Source organism: Prionailurus bengalensis, chromosome C2, assembly GCF_016509475.1.
Source record: "Prionailurus bengalensis isolate Pbe53 chromosome C2, Fcat_Pben_1.1_paternal_pri, whole genome shotgun sequence".
In the NCBI taxonomy this organism is placed as follows: domain Eukaryota; kingdom Metazoa; phylum Chordata; class Mammalia; order Carnivora; family Felidae; genus Prionailurus; species Prionailurus bengalensis.
Genome location: NC_057350.1, coordinates 60,760,922 through 60,784,715, shown reverse-complemented (window position 1 = coordinate 60,784,715; position 23,794 = coordinate 60,760,922). Strand labels below are relative to the sequence as shown.

Genomic DNA, 23,794 nt, shown 5'->3' with positions numbered 1-23,794 from the left:
AGAAAGTGAGAACAACTTAGTAATATCAGAAAAAATAGACCTTAAGATAAAAAAATTGTTGGGGAACCTGGGTGGCTCAGTTGGTTAAGCCTCTGACTCTTGATTTCGGTTCAGGGCATGATCTCACAGTTTGTGAATTCGAGCCCCACATCAGGCTATGTACTGGCAGTGCAGAGCCTACTTGGGATTTTCTCTCTCCCTCTCTCTCTTTCTCTCTCTCTGCCTCTCCCATGCTTGCTCGCTCTTGCTCTCTCTCTCCCTCTCTCTCTCTCAAAAATTTTAAAAAATTGTTATTAGAGGGATGACTGGGTGGCTCAGTTGGTTAAGTGTCTGACTCGATTTCAGGCTCAGGTCATGATCTCATGGTAGTGAGATGGAGCCCCGCATCAGGCTCTGCACGGGGCATGGAGCCTGCTTAAGAGTCTCTCTCTCCCTCGCCTTCTGCCCCTCCCCCCCTCGTGCTTGCTCTCTCTCAAAAAAAAGAAAAATTGTTACTAGGGACAAAGAAGGGAGTTTTATAATGATAAAGGGACAAGTGTAAACATACATACACCTAACAAAAAAGCCCCAAAATATATGAAGCAAAAACTGACAAAGTTGAAGGGAGAAATAGATAATTCAACAATTCTCCAAATTATTTGGAAACCTCATACCCCATTTTCAATAATGTATGGAACTAAACAGAACATCAACAAGAACGATGTTCACTATCCCTAGCCAACAAGAAAATGCAAATTAGAACTACTTTGAGTAACCACTACATACCTAATAAAATGGCTTGTATCCGAAGACTGATGACACCAAGTATTGGTGAGGATGTGGAGTAACTGGAACATTCCTGTACTGCTGATGATTATGTGAAATTGTATAACCACTCTGGAAAACAGTTTGACAGTTTTTTAAAAAGTTAAACAGATACTTATACGATCAAGCCATTCCACTCCTAGGCATTTTCCCAAGAGAAAAGAAAGCATATGTTCATACAAAAACTTGTACACACATGTTTATAACAACTTTATTTGTAATAGCCAAGATCTGGAAACAACCCAAATGTCTATCCCTGAATAAATGAACAAATCATGGTATACCCATACAGTGGAATACTAATCAGCAATAAAAAATGATAAACTATTGATATAACATGAATCTCAAAAATAATTATGCTGAGTAAAAGAAGGCTGACGAAAAAAGTACAGAGTGTATGATTTAATTAATACAAAATTCCAGAAAATGTAAATTTATAGTGTGAGAAAGCAGGTCTGTGGCTGCCTGGGATAAGACAGAGAACGTGGGGAGGAGTGGGAGGAAGAGCTTGCAAATCAGCATGAGGATCCTTTTGGAGCTGACAGACATGTTCCTTATCTTGGTTTTAGTGATGGTTTTACTGGTAGATGTATATGTCAAAACTTATGGTAGGCTTTAAATATTTACAGTTTATTGTATGTCAATTATACCTCAATACAACCATTTAAAAAAAAAAAAAAGCAACGGACGGGGCAGTTGGCTGGCACAGTCGGTGGAGCACATCACTCTTAACCTCAGGGTCGGGAGTTCGAACCCCATGTTGGACGTGGAGCTTACTTAAAATAAAAAAAATGTAAAAAAGAAGCAATAGTCTTCAAGGATGTTTAGACTGAAATAGTATCTTTTACGTTTGGCAATGAAGGAATCTTTAGTGACTTGGGGAGGGAAGATTCGTCATTTTTCCTCTCAGCTGAAGGTAGTTAATTGCTGAGGGCTGTACTCACCCAATTGGCATTATCAGTTACTGTTTATTAAACACCCACAGCTTTATATTTTTATTATACCGAGGTTATTTATTTAAATATGGAAATTGTACTAATTTTTTTTCCCTTTTTTTGTTCTTGCTCTGTCTCCCCCAGAGTTATGTGGCTATTTGGAGGAAGAAGAGGAAAGTACCACTGTTCAAAAATTTATAGACCATCTGCTCCATAAAGAAGTGGTGGATTCTGGAATGTTGGAAGATCTTGGAATGAATGGAAACCAAGACAAGCAGCAGCAGAAGGATCCTCGCCTTACCATGGAGATGAGACATAAGCAGGTGGGAGGGAAAAACAAAATTAAAATGGGTAACAGGAAGCAATCTTTGTGTAGCACATTTAATAAGCTTAAATAAAGACTTAGGCTTTATTATGAAAAAGGGTGCCATCTGTGGTTTGGTTAGAAAGAATAAAAATAAAATATAAGAACTTCAGAAGAAAAATAATGCTCATAAACTGAGAACAGGAAACAATTTAAGAAAACCAAAAAAGAGAACAATTGATTTTGAACATGGAGTGGTGAACTAAACTTTATATTAGTTTGTATGTGATATTTTCTATTATAAATATGTAGATTGGTTTTGCTTGAATTTGGTTTTTGAACTGTGACATCAATATATTAATATCATGAATATTCTAGTGAGTGTTATAATGATAATTCTTTTCCAGACAACTGAAAAATTCACTCATTTTGTGATTATAATTTGAAAGGGAGGACAGATCTGAATTAAATCTAGTTCAGCTGTTTTGAATTAGAAAGGCATATGGGAACTTTCTTTTCTTCAAAGGGAATAAATAGTGGGTTATAGGAAAAAGATGCATCTCCACTCTTTGTAGGGGAACTTTAGGAAATCAGAATGACCAAGTCTTTTCCACATGTCCAGAACTAAGACTGAACTAAAATAATTGCATATGCATTTTATGCTACCTTTTTATAACTCTGAATTTCTGATTGTTTTAAATTATTAAGATGTGCCTAATTAGCACTGGAGATATTAGAAAAATGGGTAGAAGTATGATCCTTTTGGGTTTGTGAAAAAAGGGAGGAGAGAAGGTTTAATAAGAGATTGCCAATATCTGGAAGTGGATACTCTCATAAGTGGAGAGTAAGGTGAGGGTAAAGGTAAGTGACCTAGGAGGGAAAGGAGCACTCCCGTACTTACAGTTAGCCAAGCCTCTACAGAATCAGTATGCTTGAAAAATTGACTGTGCTTATTCAGAAATACCTGTGAAATTCATGGTTTTGATTTCCAAATAAGAGCCAGAATCATTGATATATTTAAATAATGATAAAAATGAATAAAGGGTAGGGGGCGCCTGGGTGGTTCAGTTGGTTGAGTATCCAGCTCTTGATTTGGGCTCGGGTCATGGATTGAGCCCTGCGTATGACTCCATGCTGAGACTGGAGCTGCTTAAGATTCTCTCTCTCCCTCCTTCTACCCTTCTCCCCCACTCGCTCTCGTTCACTCTCTCAAATAAAAAAAAATTTTTTTTTAATGAATAAAGTGTGTGGTGTTCTTAAAGCAGTTTATCACTGTTCTATCCTTCACAATGTAGCCTCCCCCAAATATCCATATTCTTTCTTAAATTATAATCAGCCTGCAGACCGGGCCCAAATGAACAGCAGTAGTGTATATCTTGGAAAACTTTAGGGGTCAGAAATTATTACTAAGTAAGCATCCAGAAGGTGGCATCTGACCCATTAGATTTTCAACTTTTCCGTGATGCAAATCATTCCCAGACTCTTTGGGAGTCCTCCTACCTGACTTCATCTAGACTTTTGAATTGGTTTATACCCAGTAAACATGAATTCTTCCTATTTTTCTGATAAACAGTGGGCTTCTGGGCCAGAATGTTTCAAACTGGGCATATTGTGAACTTGAAAATGTATTCTAAGCTTTTGCATATCCTTTTCTACTTGAAAGGCTGCATTTCACCCTTGTTGTATTCTCTTTAAGGTAAAAGAAAATCGCCTAAGACGTGAGAAAGAACTAGAGCGCCAGAGAATTGAAAAGACCCTGAAAAAATCAGCGTTGTTAGAGGCTCAGTATTTGGTGCAAGAAGAGAAGAGAAAGAAGGCTCTGGAGGCCAAGAAAGAGGAGGAGGAGATTCAAAGGGAGATGGTAAAGCTGCGGAGGGAGATAATTGAGAGGAGACGCACTGTGGAAGAAGCATGGAAAATGTAAGCTGGTCGTGGTGAGCAGTGTGGAGTTTTTTTGTTTAAGCAGTCATTTTGGAAGTACTCTAAAAAAAATGGACATTGTAATAGCAAAACACAAAAGAGAAATCACCCACCATTCCAGTATCTTAACAAATTATTTAATATTTTTCTGTTTCCTCTGGGTCTCGATCCCTTTACATACTTAAAGTGCATTTAATTTGTTATTTTGCTTGTCATAATTAACATGTTGCCCAGAGTCCTGAGGTCTGTGTATTACCCCACTGAGTTCCTAGACCATAGTTTATGTAATGACCTCCCCGCCCAACCTGATAAGCATTTCAACTCTTTCAGGTTTGTCACCATGTAATAATGCAGTGAGCTTCCTTAAGCATAGAGCTTTTTATATTCTTAGGCATGTAATTACTGAGTTAAACGGTACAGGCCTTTTAATGACTCTTGAAACATTGCCAAATTTCTTTCGAAATGCATTGTACTTATTTACACTATTGCTGGCAGTGGGCCAGATTAGCACACTCTTCTCAGCATTGGGGAGTACTATCACTTTCAGTATTTTTGCAATTTTAATAGGTAGTTTGTATTAGTTTGTATTTCTTTCGTTACCTGTATATTTGCTCACTGTGCCTCAGCCGGTGTGAATTGTGTGTCTTACCTTCTGATAATCCTACAGAATCCTCATTGCCTTCCAGCCACTGATCAAGAACGGAAATATCTGACATAAGAGGAAAATCAAAATAGTCTTCACCGGATGTAGTACTATTATGTATCCTTATGCAGAAAATGAGCTTCCTAAATGAAATAAATAACTAATGTATTTATTCTGAGAAACAGCACTGATGCATAAATTGGAAAAACCTTGGAGCAACATGCCTCAAGTGACTGAACACTCAAAACTCAAAGGCTAGAAAGACCTATTAGATAATCCCTTCCACCCCACCAGCCTACACAGCTTTTCCCCCTGTGTTCTTGATTGCTCTCATTCTACCCAATTTAAAACAGCTCGGCAGTGGATGTGGGCTTCACTCTTCCAAGTGCCAGCCTCAGGCTTCCTCCAGACGCCATTCCTTTCAGAAAGCAATCAACAGTGTTTTAGGGAGTTTCTCGCTAAGGGCAACCTTACTTTTCAGATTGCTCTTAAACCCTGAAAAATCTAGGCAGACCTAAAATAAATTATGAAAACCGGTAACATTTGATTGTAACAGGATGCTCTGTTCAGAGTGGGCACTCATCAAATGTTCACTGACCACTCATTTCTTTTAAAAGTTAAAATCTTGTCCATGAGTCCAGCGATTCAGATAATATGCTCTACTGCTAGCAGATGAACTGATTTTAAACGTTCTAGAAAGTAATTTGGCAATAAACAACAAGAGCCGTAAAAATGGTGTTATCACTTGACCTGGGAGTTCCAATCTTAGGAAAACTCTCCTAAGAAAATGATCAGAAATCCAGGCAAAGATTTGTGCACAAAGATTATTAAATATAATATTATGTATGATCAACATTGATAAATATTAGAAAAATTGATAAAACTGGTGGTACAACCAGATATCACTGACATATTGTCAGTGTGTGTTTTCTGGGTGGAAATATGGATGGCTTTTATAGCTCTGGTGTTTCACAATGAGCAGCTATTATGTTCATAACATATTGTAATGTTATTTTAGAAAATCAGATCCATCGTATTAGAACTGTATTTCTTTAAATGGCCACTATGATCTGCCTACAAGTGTCTAATATAACATTATTATGGCACCTGGAGAGAGTCAGTAAAATTTTATTATTGATAGACCTTTTTAATTTTTTTGTAAGCTATCCTAAATCTGCTTCCCTACATATTTGCAAAGTATCTCCTCTAAGAAATCTTTAATTACAAAGGGAAAAATGGCAACTTTACACTGGAGAGGCCCCTTTAACCAAGTGATGGTCAACAGCACAAGTCATAAGATACAACAGTGTGCATCCCCTGTATGTATAGGAGAATTAATGAGAGCATGTTTATAGAGTATTCTGGCATCCCTCTCTCAGTTTGAGTTTCCACAACTGTGAAGTGAAATTCAGAAAGACCTGAGTTTTCACAGCTGGTTTGTGGGCCAAAGCACATAAATCCTGAGTCCTGACTAGGTGCTGTGTATACGACATCATCTTACACACATACATGTACACGTGCTTTAGTACATGCCAGTAAGAAAGCAGTGGCTGTGAGCTTGCTTGAATTGGCAGGTGTGAGAGAGATGACCTGGGTGAGAAAGAATAGATGGGTGAGACAGGGGATGACCAGAGACATGAACAACACATTTACTGAGATATTCCTGTCACTTGTTGAAGGCCTTTTATTAATTGTTATTCTATTTTTTCTCTTTTCAGCTGTTTTAGAATTAATATAAAGTCCCTTCCCTCTTTACTCAAGAATTCCCGATTCTTTTATTATTTTTTCCCCTAGAAGCCTTGTAAAAGCCTTGGAGTAAAATTCTCATCCCTTTCTTACCTAAGGTCCTTTTTTGTCTCTCCCTCAGAAGGAGGAGAACTTATGTATACAGTAGAAAACACCTAGGAGTTGTTGACTCTCAAATTTTGATCAAAGTATCGCTCAGTGGTAAACTCAGTAAAAATACTTTGCCAAAGGGGCACTTGGCTGGCTCAGCCCAGAGAATATGTGACTCTTGATCTCAGGGTGAGTTTGAATCCCACATTGGGTGTAAGAGATTATTTAAATAAATAAATAAAGTTTTTGAAAACTTTACCAAAATATCTATAAGGCCTTCTGTTTTTCAGAGTATAACAGTTTTATTTCATTTAGTGTATATTTTATAAAGGAGTAAACTAAGGCTCACAAAAAAAAAAAAGAAAAATCATCCTACTATGGACTTTTAGAACCAGATCTAAAAATCTGTCTTCTGATGGAAAATTCAGTGTTTGTTCCACTATGGTAGGGTGTAATTGCCCATTTTTAAGTCTCTTGTTCCTACATGTATTTTTAAAATTGTTATTAACAGAGAGAAGAAAAAGCAGGAAGAAAATTCTCGAAACAATACAGAAGAAAGCATCTTTCAAAGTGATCATATTCTGGATGAAGAAAAAATGGCGAAAGAAAAAAAGAAGAAACTGAAAGAGTTACTAATCCAGACTTTCAAGGAAAATCATCAGGTAGGAATTGTAACATACCTTTATTCAGCATAAATGACAGAGGGCTCTCTATCAGAGATACAACAGTGTCACACTAAGCCCAACTGAGGCCTCACTGCAAATACCAGAATTGCCCACACCACTATGCTGCCCAGCGGGCTTAGGGCCTGGGGCAGTGCTCCATTCCCTGGTCCCAGGGCTATTCTTATATGTACTCTGTGTGATCCTGGGAAGTCAGGTGTGAATTTGGGATGGCTTCCTAAATTATTACCCGTTTCAGAGTAGCATGGAACCACCAGTGAGGTCTCTGATAGGTTTCGAAAGCTCGGCTTCTACGGTCTTCTGGATTATTCAGAAGAATTACTCAGAAAGTCACTTGCTTTCTGGTAGCTATGATCTTAAAGCCAGATACACTTTTCCTTTTCATGGTCTGCATTTTCTTTTACTCTTTTCTCCCTCTCTTTTACTTTCACTTTTTGTAAAATTAACTGGTCAATTTTTTATTGACAAATGAGCATCTTTTCCAGGCCATTTGAGCATAAATTTGTTTCAGTGAAGTGGGATTCACAATAGTATGCATTTGAGGCTTAAAACATGTCAGGTGTGGAGCACCTGGGTGCCTCAGTCGGTTAAGCATTCGACTTTGGCTCAGGTCGTTATCTCACAGTTGGTGAGTTTGAGCCCCGCATCGGGCTGTGTGCTGACAGCTCAGAGCCTGGAGCCTGCTTTGGATTCTGTGTCTCCCTCTCTCTCTGCCCCTTCCCCACTCACACTCTGTCTCTCTCTGTCTCTCAAAAATAAATAAATGTTAAAAAAAAGTTTTTAAAAACATTTCAGGCAAAAGGGATTACTTGGAAGGTTTGTAAAATGAGAAGGTTGGATGAGAAAGATAAACATGGATATATTTTATATCTTTTATAACACCCACCTATGGCTTTAGACTTTGCTGAAATTCAGCAAACAGTAGTGGAATGAATGCAGGAATGCATGGATTTAACAAGAGAAAAGAGAATGTCAGGATGATATTGAGGAGTTTAATAAATGTAGGACAGATTTACAAAAGCCCTGAAAATCAGAAACAGGAATTTGAATATAATATTGATAACTAGGATATGAGCAACAAAGTAAAGGAGTGTAAGCAATTTAAAAAAAGAGAGAGGGGAGCACCTGAGTGGCTCAGTCAGTTGAGCTCCAACTCTTGGTTTCAGCCCAGGTCATGATCTCATGGTTCGAGGGTTCAAGCGCCACATCATGCTCCACACTGACAGTGCACAGCCTGCTTGGGATTCTCTCTCTCCCTGTCTCTCTTCCCCTCTCACTTCCCCAACTCACATGCTCATTCTCTCTCAAAAAACAAAAAACAAAAAAAACACATTTGATGGAGGCATTTTGGACTGATGGGCAAAAAGTCATAATTGTTGAGATATAAACCAACAAGATTTCTGGTTAGGGTTTTGGCTTTAGGAATAGAGAGGGTAACATAGTAGGAAATATTAAGGATTGGGATTAACATTTTGAGAAAGATTGGCAAGGACTCTTAGATGCTGCATCTTTCACAGGACAGATGGCATTGGTGTGTCCTCCTAAAATAACAGTTCAGATTTCTGAAGGAAAATAGGAAAGGAGATGAGTACTCAGGGGGCCATCTAGAGAATGCGTGAGGAAAACGTGCCATGGTATATTGTCCAACCAATGAGAGATTAATAAGACATGTGTTCTCTGTAAGCTTAAGTTTTAAATTTTATTGAAGTTCACTGTATAGGAAGAAATAATGTATGTTTTAGATAGAAGTGGCTAGGTATAAATTTTATACATATGTAAAGAGTTTTACGAAATTAATGGTCTACCTAAAATAGATCACTCAGTTTTTTTTTTTTTTAAGTTTATTTATTTATTTTGAGAGAGAGAGAGAGAGAGAGAGAGAGAGAGAGAGAGAACGAGCTGGGGAGGGGCTGAGAGAGAAGAGGACAGAGGATCTGAGGTGAGCTCTGAGCTGTCAGCGCAGAGCCCCATGGGGGGCTCGAGTTCACAAGCCATGAGATCATGACCTGAGCTGAAGATGGATGCTTAACCGACTGAGCCGCCCAGGTGCCCCCAGATTACTCAGTTTTAAAAGGACCAGCCATGGGGTGTCTGGGTGGCTCAGTCGGTTAAGTGTCCAACTTCGGCTCAGGTCATGATCTGTGAGTTCAAGTCCCGCATCAGGCTCTGTGCTGACAGCTCAGAGCCTGGAGCCTGCTTTGGATTCTGTGTCTCCCTCGCTCTCTGCCCCTCCCCCACTCACGCTCTGTCCCTCTCCCTCTCTCAAAAATAAATAAACATTAAAAAAAATTTTTTTTAAAGGACCAGTCAGGAATTCCTGGGTGACTTAGTCAGTTGAGCATTGGACTGTTGATCTTGGCTCAGGTCATGATCCCAGGGTCATGGAATCAAGCCCTGAGTTTAGCTTGGAGCCAGCTTAAGATCTCTCTCTCTCTCCCTCTCCCTCTCCCTCTCCCTCTCCCTCTCCCTCTCCCTCTCCCTCTCCCCTTTACCCATCCCCCACATGCACACATATTCTCTCTTTAAAATTAAAAAATTAAAAAGCGATCAGCCAGTATAATTTAAAAATTTGAGAGTATGAATAAATGATCTCTACTTCACACAGATTCTGCTTAGTGATCCTATACTTTATTGTTTTTAAGTTATTTTGAAATAATTGTAGACATACAGAAAAGGTTGCAAAAACAGTACACAGAGTACCTGAATACCCTTCACCCAGCTTTCCCCAATGTTACCATCTTATGTAAGCATAGCATAAATATCAAAACTAGGAAATTAACCTTGGTACAACACCATTAAATACATTAACTAAACCACAGACCTTATTAGGATGTCACCAGTTTTTTCACTAATGTCCTTTTTTCTATTCCAGGACTCAGTCCATAATTCTACATTAGGGAATACCTAGGAGTATATATACCAAGGACTCAATCCATAATTCTGTTTCATTTAGTTGTCACATCTTCTTTGTCTCTTCCAGCTTTGTGACAGCTCCTCAGTCTTTCCTTCTCTTTTATGACCTTGACATTTTTTTAAGGGTACTGATCAGGTATTTTGTAGAATGTCTCTCAGTTGAGGTTTTCTGATTAGATTGAGATTATACATTTTTGGTGAGATTACTTAAAGAAGTGATGCTGTGCCCTTCTCAGTATCGTATCAGGGTGTACAAGTGTTAATATGCTAGGTTTCTATACTATAAAGTTACTATTTTTCCTTTGGAATGTCTTAGAAGAAATATTGTAAAACTATGCAAATATCCTGTTTCTTCTTAAACTTTCACTTACTAATTTGGGCATCTATAGGTAGATAGATCTTGCCTGCAACATTAATGTATTTGTCTAATGATGATTTTGTATTTCCCTCATTTCTTTTCCATTTATTAACTGAAATTCTTCTAGAAAGAAAACCTGTCCTTTCTCCCCAATTTATTTATTTATTCAATTACCTACTTTTATCAGTATGGGCTCCTAGATAGGTATTTTATTCTATGGGTTATAATCTATTATTATCGTTGTTTACTTTGTTACTCAAATTGTTCTAACTTTGGCCATTGGGAAATCTTTCAGGTTGACTTCTTTGTTCTTTCAAAATATTTCCATTGTTTTGGGGGCACCATAGGACATTCCAGGCCCATCTTGTATTTTCCCTGTTCCAGCCCTGGAATGAACCACTTCTACACAGAACTCTGGTTTCTTTATTGGAGAATAGTATTTAGAAACCAAGATCTGAATAGTAGGTGCTCTCCGTGCTCCTGGGGTGTCATTGCTTGGCAGACAGAGCTGGGAAATACATGTGTGTGTAGTAACCCACGCATGCACCCACATTATTTGTATTTCTGTGTCTGCCTATCTGTATACATACTAAAATCCGTGAGTTCGTACTGGTATCTCTAATTCCAGTGCAGTAACACAGGGGTCATGCTATTCTTCCCTCTTCCTTATTTTTCACTTATTTCTATAACTGTCTGTATGTTTATTAAAATAATCATCAGTTCATAATGATACCTTCAACTCTAATCCAGCACCACGGGTTTCAGTATAGCCCCTCCCCCTTGCTGATTTAGAATTCCTTTTTCAGACAGTGAGAAACCTGACACCCATTATCAAAAATCTATTTACTTATTCTAATATACTATAGAAGTAGTTTCAGAATTGCCAACCCATACTGCTATGTAAACAAATATACTAACCAGAGTATAGTATTTGTACATTATCTTCATTTTCAATCTTATGCAGCCAGAATATTGTTACTTAGGTTGGTTCTGTTCTTCCCCTTCCCCTCTCCCTTCCCTTCAGTGTGATTATGTTGTTCATTTGTAATATTGTCAGTGAACCTGTAATTCTGATTTCTCCAGTGTATATGAGGATAACTGAGACATGGAGAGAATCCACCTACCAGACTCCTCCGGCTTTTACATAGACTTGGCTGGAGACAGGATAGGCCTCTGGTAAATGCCATGGAGTAGCTCATAACCTTGGCCCTAGTCCACATTCCTACCCTGGTTCTAAAGGAGCCTAAAGCTGCCCTTGGGAAATGAAACTTAAAACACTCAGCAGCCTAAATATGATCACAGGATAAAAAGGGGGAAAATGCCTAGCTGGCTTGCAGAGAGTGACTAGATAGCAGGAAACTTGTCAGCACCCTCAAAATGGTTCACTGGCACAAACCCAACAGCCAGCTATACAGAGTATTTACAGGAAGACTGGAAAGAATCTGTTTCTAGGAGTTGTTCTAGTTCAATCTCCTTTAATTCTTGTAATTCTTTGTGCTTTGACTCTGGATTCTATTTGTTCCCCCCAAACAATCTCTTAACATCACATTTGGGCCAAGTTATTTAATAGGAGACTTTCTGAGAGAAACTGAGCGGGCCCTCTTATCCAAACAAAAGCTCAGGTGCAGCACTATGCATGCATCTTTCCCACATACTTCATTGCCAGCTCTCTTTGTTTTATTAAAAACATCTGTTTTTGCATAGAAACTCTCTACTTCATTTTCTCTCCTAGTTTCTCTTTGATCTTGCAGTGAAATCTCTTAGGGAGATTCAGCAATCCACATGTCATTGCTAATTAGCAGAAACAACAAAGGATTAACTATGTAACTCATACTATTTGGAAAATGGCCTTCTGAATGCTTGCCCTATCTTGAAATACATTTTATGTCTTGTTAATAAGATAAGAAAGTCTATGAAACAAGACTTGGGAAAGTTGAAGAGAACAATGAAACATGGGTTAATGCTAACTGAAATCTTAACTCTGTGGGGGAAGGTTTTGGTTTGCTTATTTGGTTGGGTTTTTCTGTTAGAGAGTAAGATAATAGTGACCCCCAGGAAATCATTGTTAATGTTATGCTTATGGCATAGCGCCTTCCAAAAGGCCACCCCAAACGAAACCAAGGGAACATGGGGATATATGGAAAAGAAGCCTAGATTTTTCTAACAAATGATGAAAACAGTAGTTAAGTACCTCATTTATATAGCATGATTCATCCCTAGAGATCTTAGTTACATCGGGACTGCCTACACGCCACTGAGGTAAAGCCATTTCTGAGCTGAAACATAGCAACCATCCTCTCAGCAATGTTGTCTGTGTTTGGGGAAGGAAATGAAGGAAAAGCCTTTTTGCAAATAAAACTGTAGGGAAAGAAATGTCAGGCACACACATGAAGGACATTGGCTCTAAGCTATTGGTAAAGACCATGTGTGGTATCATTTTAGGAGGGGTTTGAAACATTATTATGTTTTACTTCATGTAGCTAACTCTGGAAAATATCCAAGTAAAATTTGATCGGTATCAGTAAGGAGGTTGTTTATTTTGTTGTTCTGCTCCTCCTTACCCTCATCCTCTGAGTAACTAGGGTTTCCCATTCTCACAGAAGGGACAGTGAGAGCCAGGTTACCAAAATATCGTGCTGGGGTTTTGCTTTTCAAAATGCCATGAAGCTGTTTGATCCAGAGGTTCCAATTCATGTATATGTAATTGTTTGTCTTTTGAAAAAAGTTCTGATTAAATTCTGCTTTAAGAAAAAATAAGAGCTTTTGTCATAAATGGAGCCCATTCTATAAAATTTTATGAGTTGACTATCATTTCCCCTAAATGCTAGACATTTTGGGTGAATATATATAAGGATCTTGAGAACCATATTGGTAGAAACAAATGACATTACATCATTGTCTTACTGTCAGACTACCCTGGAGGTGAACCTAACATTTGTCTAATATATTCTGAGATGAGCTGTACTCTCAGCATAGTTTGAGGGTGTGTGGCTGAGGTGGGAGAATGCACAGGGAGTGGGGATTGGTAGGAGGGAAGAAATTTGGAAGAGGAAGAGAGAGGAAAAGAGAGAAGTTATGGGAAGCAGTGGGTCTGCCCTCCCTAAGACAGGAGGCCCTGAAAACCGGTCTAAGCTACATTGAGGAAGGAGCCTTATCCTAATGAATAGTCAGGTTATAGGCTATATCATGATCATTCTTTAAAAGATCCAGGGATATTTGTTGGTTAACAATTTACTGTATGAGGATGCCTAGGTGGTTCAGTCGGTTAGGCATCCAACTCTTGATTTCAGCTCAGGTCATGATCGTGGTTCATGAGTATGAGCCCCACATCTGGCTCTGTGCTGACAGGTGTGGAACCTGCTTGGGATTCTCTCTCTCTCCCTCTCTCTCTCTGCCCCTCCCCTGCTCGCACTCTCTCTCTCTCTCAAAATAAATAAATAAACTTAAAAAAAAAAAAAGAATTTACTATATGGTAAGACTAAGCAACTTCTTTCTGAAATTGTACTATTTCTGAAGAGAAGCAGAATTAGATAATTAAAGCAACATTATTACTTAGCAGAATTAAGAATTTACAAAATGCCCTAATGTTGGCAAATACACAGTGACACATATATGTGTGATGTGATTTAATGTCTGATGTATAGAATTTATTTTTAAATACTCCAGGGGAAAAAAAAATGAATGGAGGAGACATACAACAAGATTAGCAAAATGTTGATAATTTTTGAAGCTGAATGAGGGGTTTATTCTTCTACTTTTGGGTATGTTTGTTAAATTTCTGTAATAAGGGGTATTTTTGTGTGTGGGATTGTTTTTTTAAGTTTAAAAAAGGAAGGAGAAAAAAGCTAAGTACAGAAGTTAAAAGAGCATCACACCTTCCAGGATATAACAAAAGTAGCTTTTTGTCTGTAACCAGTGTTAACATTTTGCACAGCGGTTTTGCACAGTGGTAGTTGTCCAAGTTTAGGCCTTTGGGCTTCTCCGTGGAACCAGGTGTTGTCCAGGTCTCAGTGCTGTGGGCATGGAACTGAATGTATTTTCCCTAATGTAATTAACTATAGGAGTATTTAATGTTGGGGTAGGGGACACAATGACTTCCTCTCTTTTCTTTGGGGCGTAATTATGAAAATCAGGAATAGGGTGCGTCACAGGGTACTCCTTCCCAGGGGCATGCATTTTTGCCTGAATAAGGATCTTCCTTTCCCCACCCCCCAGGATTGCATAGGTTCTATGGGGCCTTTAGCCTAGTCCCCAAAAGGAAAATAGTTGAGGATTGCCTCCTGTTGTAGCTATAGAGTGCCTGTTCCTCTTGGCCAGGGAGCAGCAAGGGGTCACCTGGGGCCCCACAGAGCCTGTGGCTTTATTGCTAACATCGGAGCCTTGGTCAACTCCCTCCCAGCACTAGTTGCACCACAGTTAGTTCTGTTCAGTTCTGTTCAGAAATAAACTGTAAACTTGTTGACATTTTTGTCCTCTTTACAATGCATTGTTTATTTTTCCATGACTGAGAATTTTGATGCAATTATCACGGAGATTTCTGACAAAAGGGAAATAGCTGAGGAATTTTGATGAGTTCCCCACTTCATTAATCAGAACAAGCGTCTCTAGTGACAGGGTCAGAATTACAACGAAGATTAGATAGCAAATTGCTGTTCCACCTGATGCCAATCATTCCCCACGACAGCAGTGTGATTACACGTCAGGGAAGAGCTTTTCTTGCCAACAAAATGAGGGCAACTCCAGTGCAGGTAATAAATTTAGCAGGGCGAGCTGTCATTTCTCCTCTTGAGTGGAGTCCTTAACGATCAGAGGATGTCTTATGGAAGATTTTGAGAGGATGAGAAGCATTTCCCTTAAAAACTTACTCAATTTCACTTTGTGTAGTATTTTATTTTATAAATTATTATAGATATGTATTTAGGAACAGTCTTTCCCACAGTGATTTTCTGTATTTTACTTACCTGTACGAAGCCTTAACTCTCACCACAACTACGTTAAAAAGATGTGCAAGTTAGTAAAAAGAATATATGACCGTAGTTGAAAATCTATCAGAAACAAAACATGGTACAGAAATAAAGGAACTAGGTAAGAAATGGAGGGAGGTCAGAATAGTTGTCTGATGAGTTAAAACATTAAATTCTGAGGGGTGCCTGGGTAGCTCAGTCGGTTAAGCGTCGGACTTCGGCTCAGGTCATGATCTCACGGTTCATGGGTTCGAGCCCCGCGTTGGGCTCTGTGCTGACATCTCAGAGCCTGGAGCCTGCTTTGGATTCTGCGTCTCCTTCTGTCTCTCTGCCCCTCCCCTGCTCATGCTCTGTCTCTCTCTCTCTCTCAAAAATAAATAAACATCAAAAAAAAAAAAACCCATTAAATTCTGAAACCAAATTTATTGAATAATATGTATTAAACAGAATGTATTCCTCTTCCAACACAGTTGTGACTTTCAATAATAGTTCTTGTTTCAAAGAGCAAAAGGATGGAGCACTATTGTAGTGGCACTGAAGAGGAGAAGCAGGCCCGGGAACAGCAGGGACTCAGCTGGGGGGAGAGGTAATAGAGAGAATAAATAGATCATGACTATGGAAGTATGCCACTTCTCATCACTTCTAAATAAAAGCAGAGTGCTAGCATCTTCCAGAGAAGACAGGACTGAGAGTATTTTCCTTTCCCAAATACTTTCCTCCAAGTACATTTATGGGAATCCTATTTGCCGAAATAATGTTTGCCATGAATCAAGAATAACTAAGTGGCTATTTTTGATTCACACTTTTATTTATTTTTTTTTACTTTAATGAGATTGCTCTTTTGAGTAGTCAGGAAAGACCAATCACAAGTGAATTTCGAGAAAGCAGTTGCTATGAGGGCTCCTGGGTGGCTCAGCTGGGTGAGTTTCCAATTCTTGATTTCTACTCAGGTCATGATCCCAGAGTTGTGGGATCAAGCCCTGCATTGGGTTCTGCTCTGAGTGTGGAGACTGCTTAAGATTCTGTCTCTCCCTCTGCCACTCTCCCCTTCTCATGCTCTCTCTCTCTAAAATAAAATGTATTTAAAAAAAGAAAAGAAAGCAGTTGCTATGAGTCTGTCACTTTGCTGTTACTAACTTTTATGTAGTGAAATTGAATCATAGATCGTTAAAACTGATCATTTTGCCCTTAAGTCTAATGTTAACTATTTCCACTTGATCTTAGCCAAACGGCCGAGAAGCGATAATCTTAGCTATTTTAAAGACATATAATGACAATAGCATTTATTAACACAAATTTTGCCCTTTTAAATTCACATATGTTCCAGCAGTGCTCTTCTACCATAGTAAGGTATATATTGAGTTTTTTCTCTTTCAGTATAAAAGCAGCAAAAAATTTGCCCTTCATTTTTAAAAAGAAGACCTTTTGCCTAATATAGATTGGGTCATCAGGATGCCAGAATATTTCAGTATTAACCTTAGGTATGCCACTAGCTTTTCACTCTGTGAATTTAGTGATTAACCCTTCTCTACTTGAAGTTTAGCTTTGTAAAGTAAATCATAATATCTGCAGTCTCTCCATTTGGTAATGATGGTCTACAAATTAATAAAACAGTGCATGTAATATTGTGCTTACAGCAATGCTTTGAACTTTGTAGACAAGGAATATAGAAATCCAAGAAGGACACTATTAATAGTGTTATTATTGTCCAGGTGGATTATGTTTATACTATTTCATCATTAGAAACATTCCAGGAGTTAAAATTAGAGATAGCTACACACAGAATATCTCATCAGATCGTTCAGGAGGAATATCTTAAATGAATCTAGTATTTTCTTTTGACAATGACACACAAGTTAACAATATATTTTTTTTCCATGGTCTATTTTGTGGGTTAGATAGGCAAATAATGCAAAAAGTATATCCCCTCAACTTGGTAGCTATGTGTCTTTTCTTTTTTATGACTGCAGGCATATCCTGTATTCAGCAAATGTCCCTTCCTCTCTCCCTCTCTTTTCCCTTCTTCCCTCTTTTCCTCCCTCCTTCCCTTCCTTCCATGGCATCTAAGGTAAACGTCTGTGTAGTATTCCCTCATTTGACATAATGGAAAGGGAACAAGGGCTTTTTAAAGTTTGCCATGGTTTCTCCTGATAAATCACAATAGGGAAGATTTTGTAGTTTGTCTAAATGGAAATATAACTGAATTCTTGTTATTCCTGGACAAATGGTCTATTTGTAAGAATTCCAACGTATGCTTCCTTCCTAATGTTATCAATCTTTCAATTTATATATCCTCTCTCCCTATAATCTCTCAAAAGGAGAGATTATATCTTAACTTTGTTCAGAGTTCCCAAATTTAAACGCAGTGGTGGTTGCTTACTAAATGTTGAAATAGTGAAAGATAAGTATCGTTACACAGATAGAAGCAGTAAGTACAGATGATCCTGGTAGAGCTAACAAGTGCTTGAAGCTGGTCATTAGGCATTCCCTATACTTCCCACAGTCACTTTCTATGAAGTTACTTTGTGTTTTATTGCTACCAACACGGATTTCCATTTCTATTCATGGGACCCACTCCCTTCCTTCTGGAGGCTCACAGTCTAGTAGAAACCAGTGAACAGGTGATTATAATACAGTGTAATGAGAGTTTTGATAGAAGAAGCAGAGGTTGCTGAGAACACAGTGGAAGGGCACTGAAATTTGCAGAAAGTAGTTAGTGATAGGAGAACTTCCAGGGAGAAGTGAGTCCTGAAGTAGTCAGGTAAAGAGAGGGCAGAAATGGAGGACCAAGAAATTAGTATGAACATAGGAAGGTGTTAAGCAGTGTGGTTGATATAAGGCCAAGAGCTGAAAGTTATGTGATGTGGTGGGAACATTAAGTTTACTGTGAAGGTGGAAGATGAAGGCAACGACTAGATCTCAGAGATTTTCTCAAACCAGAGAGTAAAGTACTTCTCTGGGGATATCTTTAGGGTCAGTGGAACTTGTCTTACTTGTTGTCAGATGCATGGAGTGGAAGATCACAAGCGTCCTGAGCATCTAGTCTCTCTAGACCTGCTACCAAAGCTCTCCCATGGTCATGGTAGCCCAGCTGAAGCTGTTTTAGCTATCCTGTTTCCAGACACCAGAGACCCCCATTCCATCCTCATGGGATCTTCTATATTCCTTTGTGTAGGATATCAGCAGGTGTTAGTAACAGAAATTAACTAATTGGTTGGTACTTTATTTTATTAAGTTTATTTTATTTATTTATTTATTTATTGGGGAGGAGGGCACAGAGAGAGAGGGAGAGAGAAAATCCCAAACAGGCTCTGCACTGCCGGCACAGAGCCCGATGTAGGGCTCGAACCCATGAACTGTGAGATCATGCCCTGAGCTGAAATCAGCAGTCAAATGTTTAACCCACTGAGCCACCCAGGCGTCTGAATCAGTTGGTATTTTAAGCTCCAAGACAAGTTGGCCATCCTCCTAAAAGCAGGTGTTTCAAGCTTTTCAAACAAGTCCTTTAACTGGGGTCTTAGATATGATTGCTACTCCAGCTTCCCAAAGGACTGGTGCCTGAGAATGAGAATTAAGTACTATAGTTTAAGCCACGAGCCTCAGCTGCATGACTTGAATAGTTATACTTGGTTCTCCTTCCATCAAGACGACAGTTGCTAGATTTGTTAGAAAAAGTATGAGGGGGATACCTGAGGTGACAGCTCTCAGTATTAGATATTACAAACACTAGAGCCAATCAGTGGTGATTTTCCACATGTTTCCATTGCAGTGTCAAAAACGGTATTTCTCTGCCTGGCACAAGCTGATCCTTGATCATAGGATCAAGCTGGGAAAAGCTGGGACCCTGTCTGACTGGAAGTTTCAACTGAAAGTCCTGCGGGCCTGGAGAGACTACACAAGATCCCAGAAGTTGGCACGGGAGACTCAAGCCATGGAAAATTACCTTAGGGAAGAAAACAGGTACTATTATCTGTACCATGAAAATCCTTCTGGTGTATTATAGGACATTTTTCCTCCTGAAGAATCCCAAAATAATCTAAAAATTATGTTCACTAGGATCATCTCATCCATTATAAAATGTGGTAATCACTGTTTTTCTATATTACATCCCAAACTAGAAAATTTTAACTGAGGGGCACCTGGGTGGCTCAGTCAGTTAAGCATCTGACTCTTGATCTCAGCCCAGGTCTTAATCTCAGGGTCATAAGTTCGCGCTGGGCATGAAGCCTGCTTAAGAAAAAGAAAAAGAAAAAAAAAAACATTTTAACTGAAAAGTATAAGCAAAGATTTCATTAAAATATACTGATGCACATGCTCTCCTTTTGAAGAAAACAAGTACTATGTTTTTTCCTTGCCCTCTGGATGTCGTAGCATTGCACCTTGGACCATTTTACCAATTCAGAAGACAGAGTTTGGTTTATATGCCAGTAATTCTCACTGATGGAAATACCTGTCTGCACGCTGAATGTTAATTAGGAACACAGGGAACATCCATCTGCCAAGGTGATTCCCCCCACTCCTCTGTCTTCTGTCCCACACCTTATTTAGAGGTTTTTGACACCTTTATATCAGCTCTCTCTTATGCTTATGAATGACACAGAATTTGTCTTCAAATAAAACTTCCTTTGTTCTGTCATCTTAAAATTATATACATTTTCTTCTATTCATTTCCAAGTTTAGCTCTGCATCCTTGAACCAAAATCATGGGTATAGAAGGAACCATTTGTTTGTTTGGGGACAGGGGCAGTTTATGTGCTTATGTGTAATCACTTCTCTTACCAGCAACTCTTATTCAGGGTGAAAACTTGAATGAATTGTGTGTGAAACCATTGTTATGTAGAACGAAATGCTGCCCCCTGGAGTTGTGCAGCTGTGTGACAGCATCAGGCCCTGGGGTGGATACACAGGAGTCTGAAGCCCTTTTATGGGGAAGACAAGATCTAGAAGCAGGACAGAGGCTGAGCAGCATCATAAACCATCAAGTGCATAAATCATCCCCTCTGCCACTGAGAACTTAGCAGAAGTAAGTGTCACACTGACTGAGCAGGCTCCTACAGAGTGCCAGGAAGGGCTTGATCAGGAAGGTGGGTCTTGAGCCGGACTTTGTACCATAAATAGGATATTCCTAGGTGGGGATGGGGAGATGAGGTAATGGCACTTGGTGTAACCATTCAGGTTGGCCAGAGATCATCAAGCATGTGGCTTCTCAAGTTCATCAATTTGTGAAAGGCCTTGAATGCCAAGACAAGGAGTTTAGGAATTCTTTGGTAAATAAAGGTGAAGTCTTGATAGTTTTTAAGCAGAGGGATGACTTAGTCAATTTCCCTTTCTTTACAGTATGCTAGGGGGAAAAAAAAGGTCAGCTTAGAAAACTCTTTCCCATAATTCATTTCTAAGTTCTTAGGACCTAGCGATTCATATAAGGAATTGGGATGATAGCTTACTGAAAAAGGAATAGCTAGCAAGATATGCTGGGTAAAGGAGAGAAACTGGAGGTGCTGTAAAAGGGAAGTGACATGAATGATGGTATGAAGGGAGTGGAAACTGAGTGTTGAAGTTAAACATGGCTGTGAAATTTACATACCAGAAGAAACTTGTAGAAGAAAAATATGAAGAACTTGAGATTTCATTGCAATTAAACTGCTTAAATATGAAATCACTAAATGGGGATTTCATAATAGCATTATGTGCCAATTTTTTTTTTTTAAGATCTTAGAACGTCTTGTATCTGTGAATTATTTTCAGGTGTCTATTTTTAAACATTCAGAATGGGTACTACATTTTTTTTAAGTGCCAGAGTTAGAAAATACTTAACTTGTAATAATTTTTTTACTACAGAACTTTAGAGCAAAAAAATTTAGAGCAGAAAGCCACCTCAAGGATCGTCTGATCCTGCCTGTCATTTTACCTATGTTAAAAGTAAGGCCTAGAGAGAGTAAACGACTCTCTCAAGGTCCAAAGGGTGAGAGTAGCTAGTCCAGGACTAGACTCTGGTCTCTTTGCTTCTGATCCAAATGCTCTTTCCTGTACCACACTGCTTCTGTACTAAATGTTGTATAACATCTAGGTGGTGGTTCCCCAAGACAGCTGTATTTTTCATTTGTGTGGCAATTTACTTTAGATGGCTGCAGATGAAAAATAAAGCGGTAATTAACAAATGACAAGACATGCTGGAAACATATTAGTAGTAAGAAGCTACTAGATACAAACCATCCTTTGTGCTGCTTTCCCAAATCCCTGGCTGTCTGCATGTTTTTCTTTGTTCTAGAAAGAAGGATGGGATATTAAAAGTGGGGAAAAGCTCTAAGTTAGCTACTATAAGCAGAAACCAAGAAACATTAGTGGGATTGAGGGTGTCTGGAGAGCTGGGTTCTTTTCTGTGTTCATCAGAGTTTCTCCTAGTATCTCAGTAGACCCCAAATACACATTTGCTGAATAATAAGTGAGTCAATGAGGAGTTTATTTGCTTCCTCTTTTGCAATTTAACTTGACAGTGTTTTCAAGTATTTTTTTTCCCTAAATAATGAGCTCAAGGGATATAATGGGTTACTAACCATAGAAACTAAACACCTACCAGATTGGCAAAGCACAGGTGGTTCTGTGGCCCATCCACCTGGACATGGAAATTATTTGCTATGCCCGTTACTCAGATGTCAGCTGTGTCTTCATCCTCCAGCTCTTGCATCCGCACTTGTTTCTGACACCTGAGATTTCCCTCACTGGCCAGTTCCCCCATGCAAGGCCTAGCTTTCCTGGCTTCCTTCCTTCCTTCCATCCTTCCGTCCTTCCGTCCTCCCCTTTTTCCTTTCTTTAATTTTCTTTTGTTCTTTCTCCTATTTTTGTCTGTCTCTTTTCTTTTAAAAGTAGTTATGGTAATGGTGTTATAAAATTTCAATACAATATTATAATCTCAACCTTAACAAATATTCCCAAACCTGAGAATTTACTTGCTTAGGTAATATAATAAAACCCTGGTGCACATGCTTAGTTAGACCCTTTGATGTGGTGGTGTTGGAATTTGAACTGTATTTTTACTTTGCTCAGCATGTGCACTTTTAAAAGCTGACTTCATTTCTTCCATTGCTCCTCTCTTCTTTCCTCTCTTAAATTTATGGCGAGCCCTAGACAAAATTAGGAAGGAGCGGGGTTTTTGACGTCTTCCACCAGCCCTTTTTGAGCCCCTGATTTCTCAGTTCTTTCCTGAGAAGCACCTCTGTTTTCCCCTCATTAACCTCTACATTACTTGCAGTCCTGCCCTCTCTTGTACCAGAGTTCTGGGCCTTTCCTGAAATATGCTTTTATCTCTTCCCTTTGTCCCTCAAGCCCCTCATGCTCTTTTACTGTAATCCTCAGTTGATGTTATCCCTCTCAGGAAACTGTGTATACTTTAACAGGCATGGTCTGGAAACAGTGCCCAATATGTAAGTGTTGGGGATTTGAGGGTACTGTGTGGCAGGCCAGTGGGAAAACTGGCTCTTTGACATCCCTCAAACTATGGTGTTCATTTGTTCACTTGTTCTTTCATTCTGTTTGATAGAATTTATTCTTTCAGCCAACCAGCTTTATTGACATTTACTGGGTACTAGGCTCTCTCCTAAGTACAGGGAGGAGGGACTTGAAAAAAGTGTTAAACACTTGCCTTCTAGGAGTTTTCCATTTAAGTGAAGTTAAACATGGCACCCAACTACTAAAAATAATTGCAACAGAAGGCAGCATAAGATAAATACTCGAGAGTGACATGGACTTGGCTATCGTGCGTTATAATCCCCTGAGGAGCTTTTTAAAAATAGGAATTCATGGGCCCCACCTTCTGAGAGACAGAATGTGGCGAAGTAGAAGAGGGCGTTTTTCAGTTTGGGGAAAAACTGGTAAATCAGCACATAGCTGGGGTGAGCCCACATGCTAGCCTAGAAGAGGGGAGGCTGGGTTGAAAATAGACTGTCAGGTCCCCATTTTCCCACACCTCATTTGAGCATTCTTTTGGGCAGTCGCTTACAGCGCCCCTCTGTGAATCATGTTCGATGCCCTTCCCTCCATGCTCACCTGGTATGAAGGCAAGAGGCCAGAAATTGCGTGGCTTCTGAAGCTGGTCAGGCTCCTCATATGTCTGTCATAGAGGCAGGGGGCCCAGATTTGCACTGCCTGGCTCACTTTAAAACCCTTTCAGACAGAATTGTGTTATCTTCTTTTTCCCTGGGGGCTACCTGGTGCATTATTGAATGCAGTAGCTCGTTCATTCCTGCTCCTATTCATCCCAAATGCGACTGCTTGCACCACTGCTGTTTTCATGCGTCAGATTTCAGGACTCAGATCACTAGTGTGTGCTTATTTATTTATCTTTTTCATATCCTTTTAAAAAATTCAAGACACTATTTAGATACCTAGTAGTTTTGCCCTGAGACAGTGTTATCTTCCATGAGAATTTGTTCTCTAT

At 39.1% G+C, this 23,794-nt stretch overlaps 1 protein-coding gene across 2 annotated transcripts in view; it reads left to right on the top strand.

The window, feature by feature from the left end:
- Nucleotides 1-23,794, top strand: part of CCDC191 (coiled-coil domain containing 191) — an 89,921-nt gene that overhangs the window by 14,983 nt on the left and 51,144 nt on the right. For both annotated transcript variants that reach the window (XM_043594214.1, XM_043594213.1), the window contains exons 5-8: nucleotides 1,884-2,062; nucleotides 3,740-3,963; nucleotides 6,954-7,104; nucleotides 19,130-19,320. In XM_043594214.1, coding sequence (XP_043450149.1) covers nucleotides 1,884-2,062; nucleotides 3,740-3,963; nucleotides 6,954-7,104; nucleotides 19,130-19,320 — 745 coding nt within the window. The remainder of the gene's footprint in view (nucleotides 1-1,883; nucleotides 2,063-3,739; nucleotides 3,964-6,953; nucleotides 7,105-19,129; nucleotides 19,321-23,794) is intronic.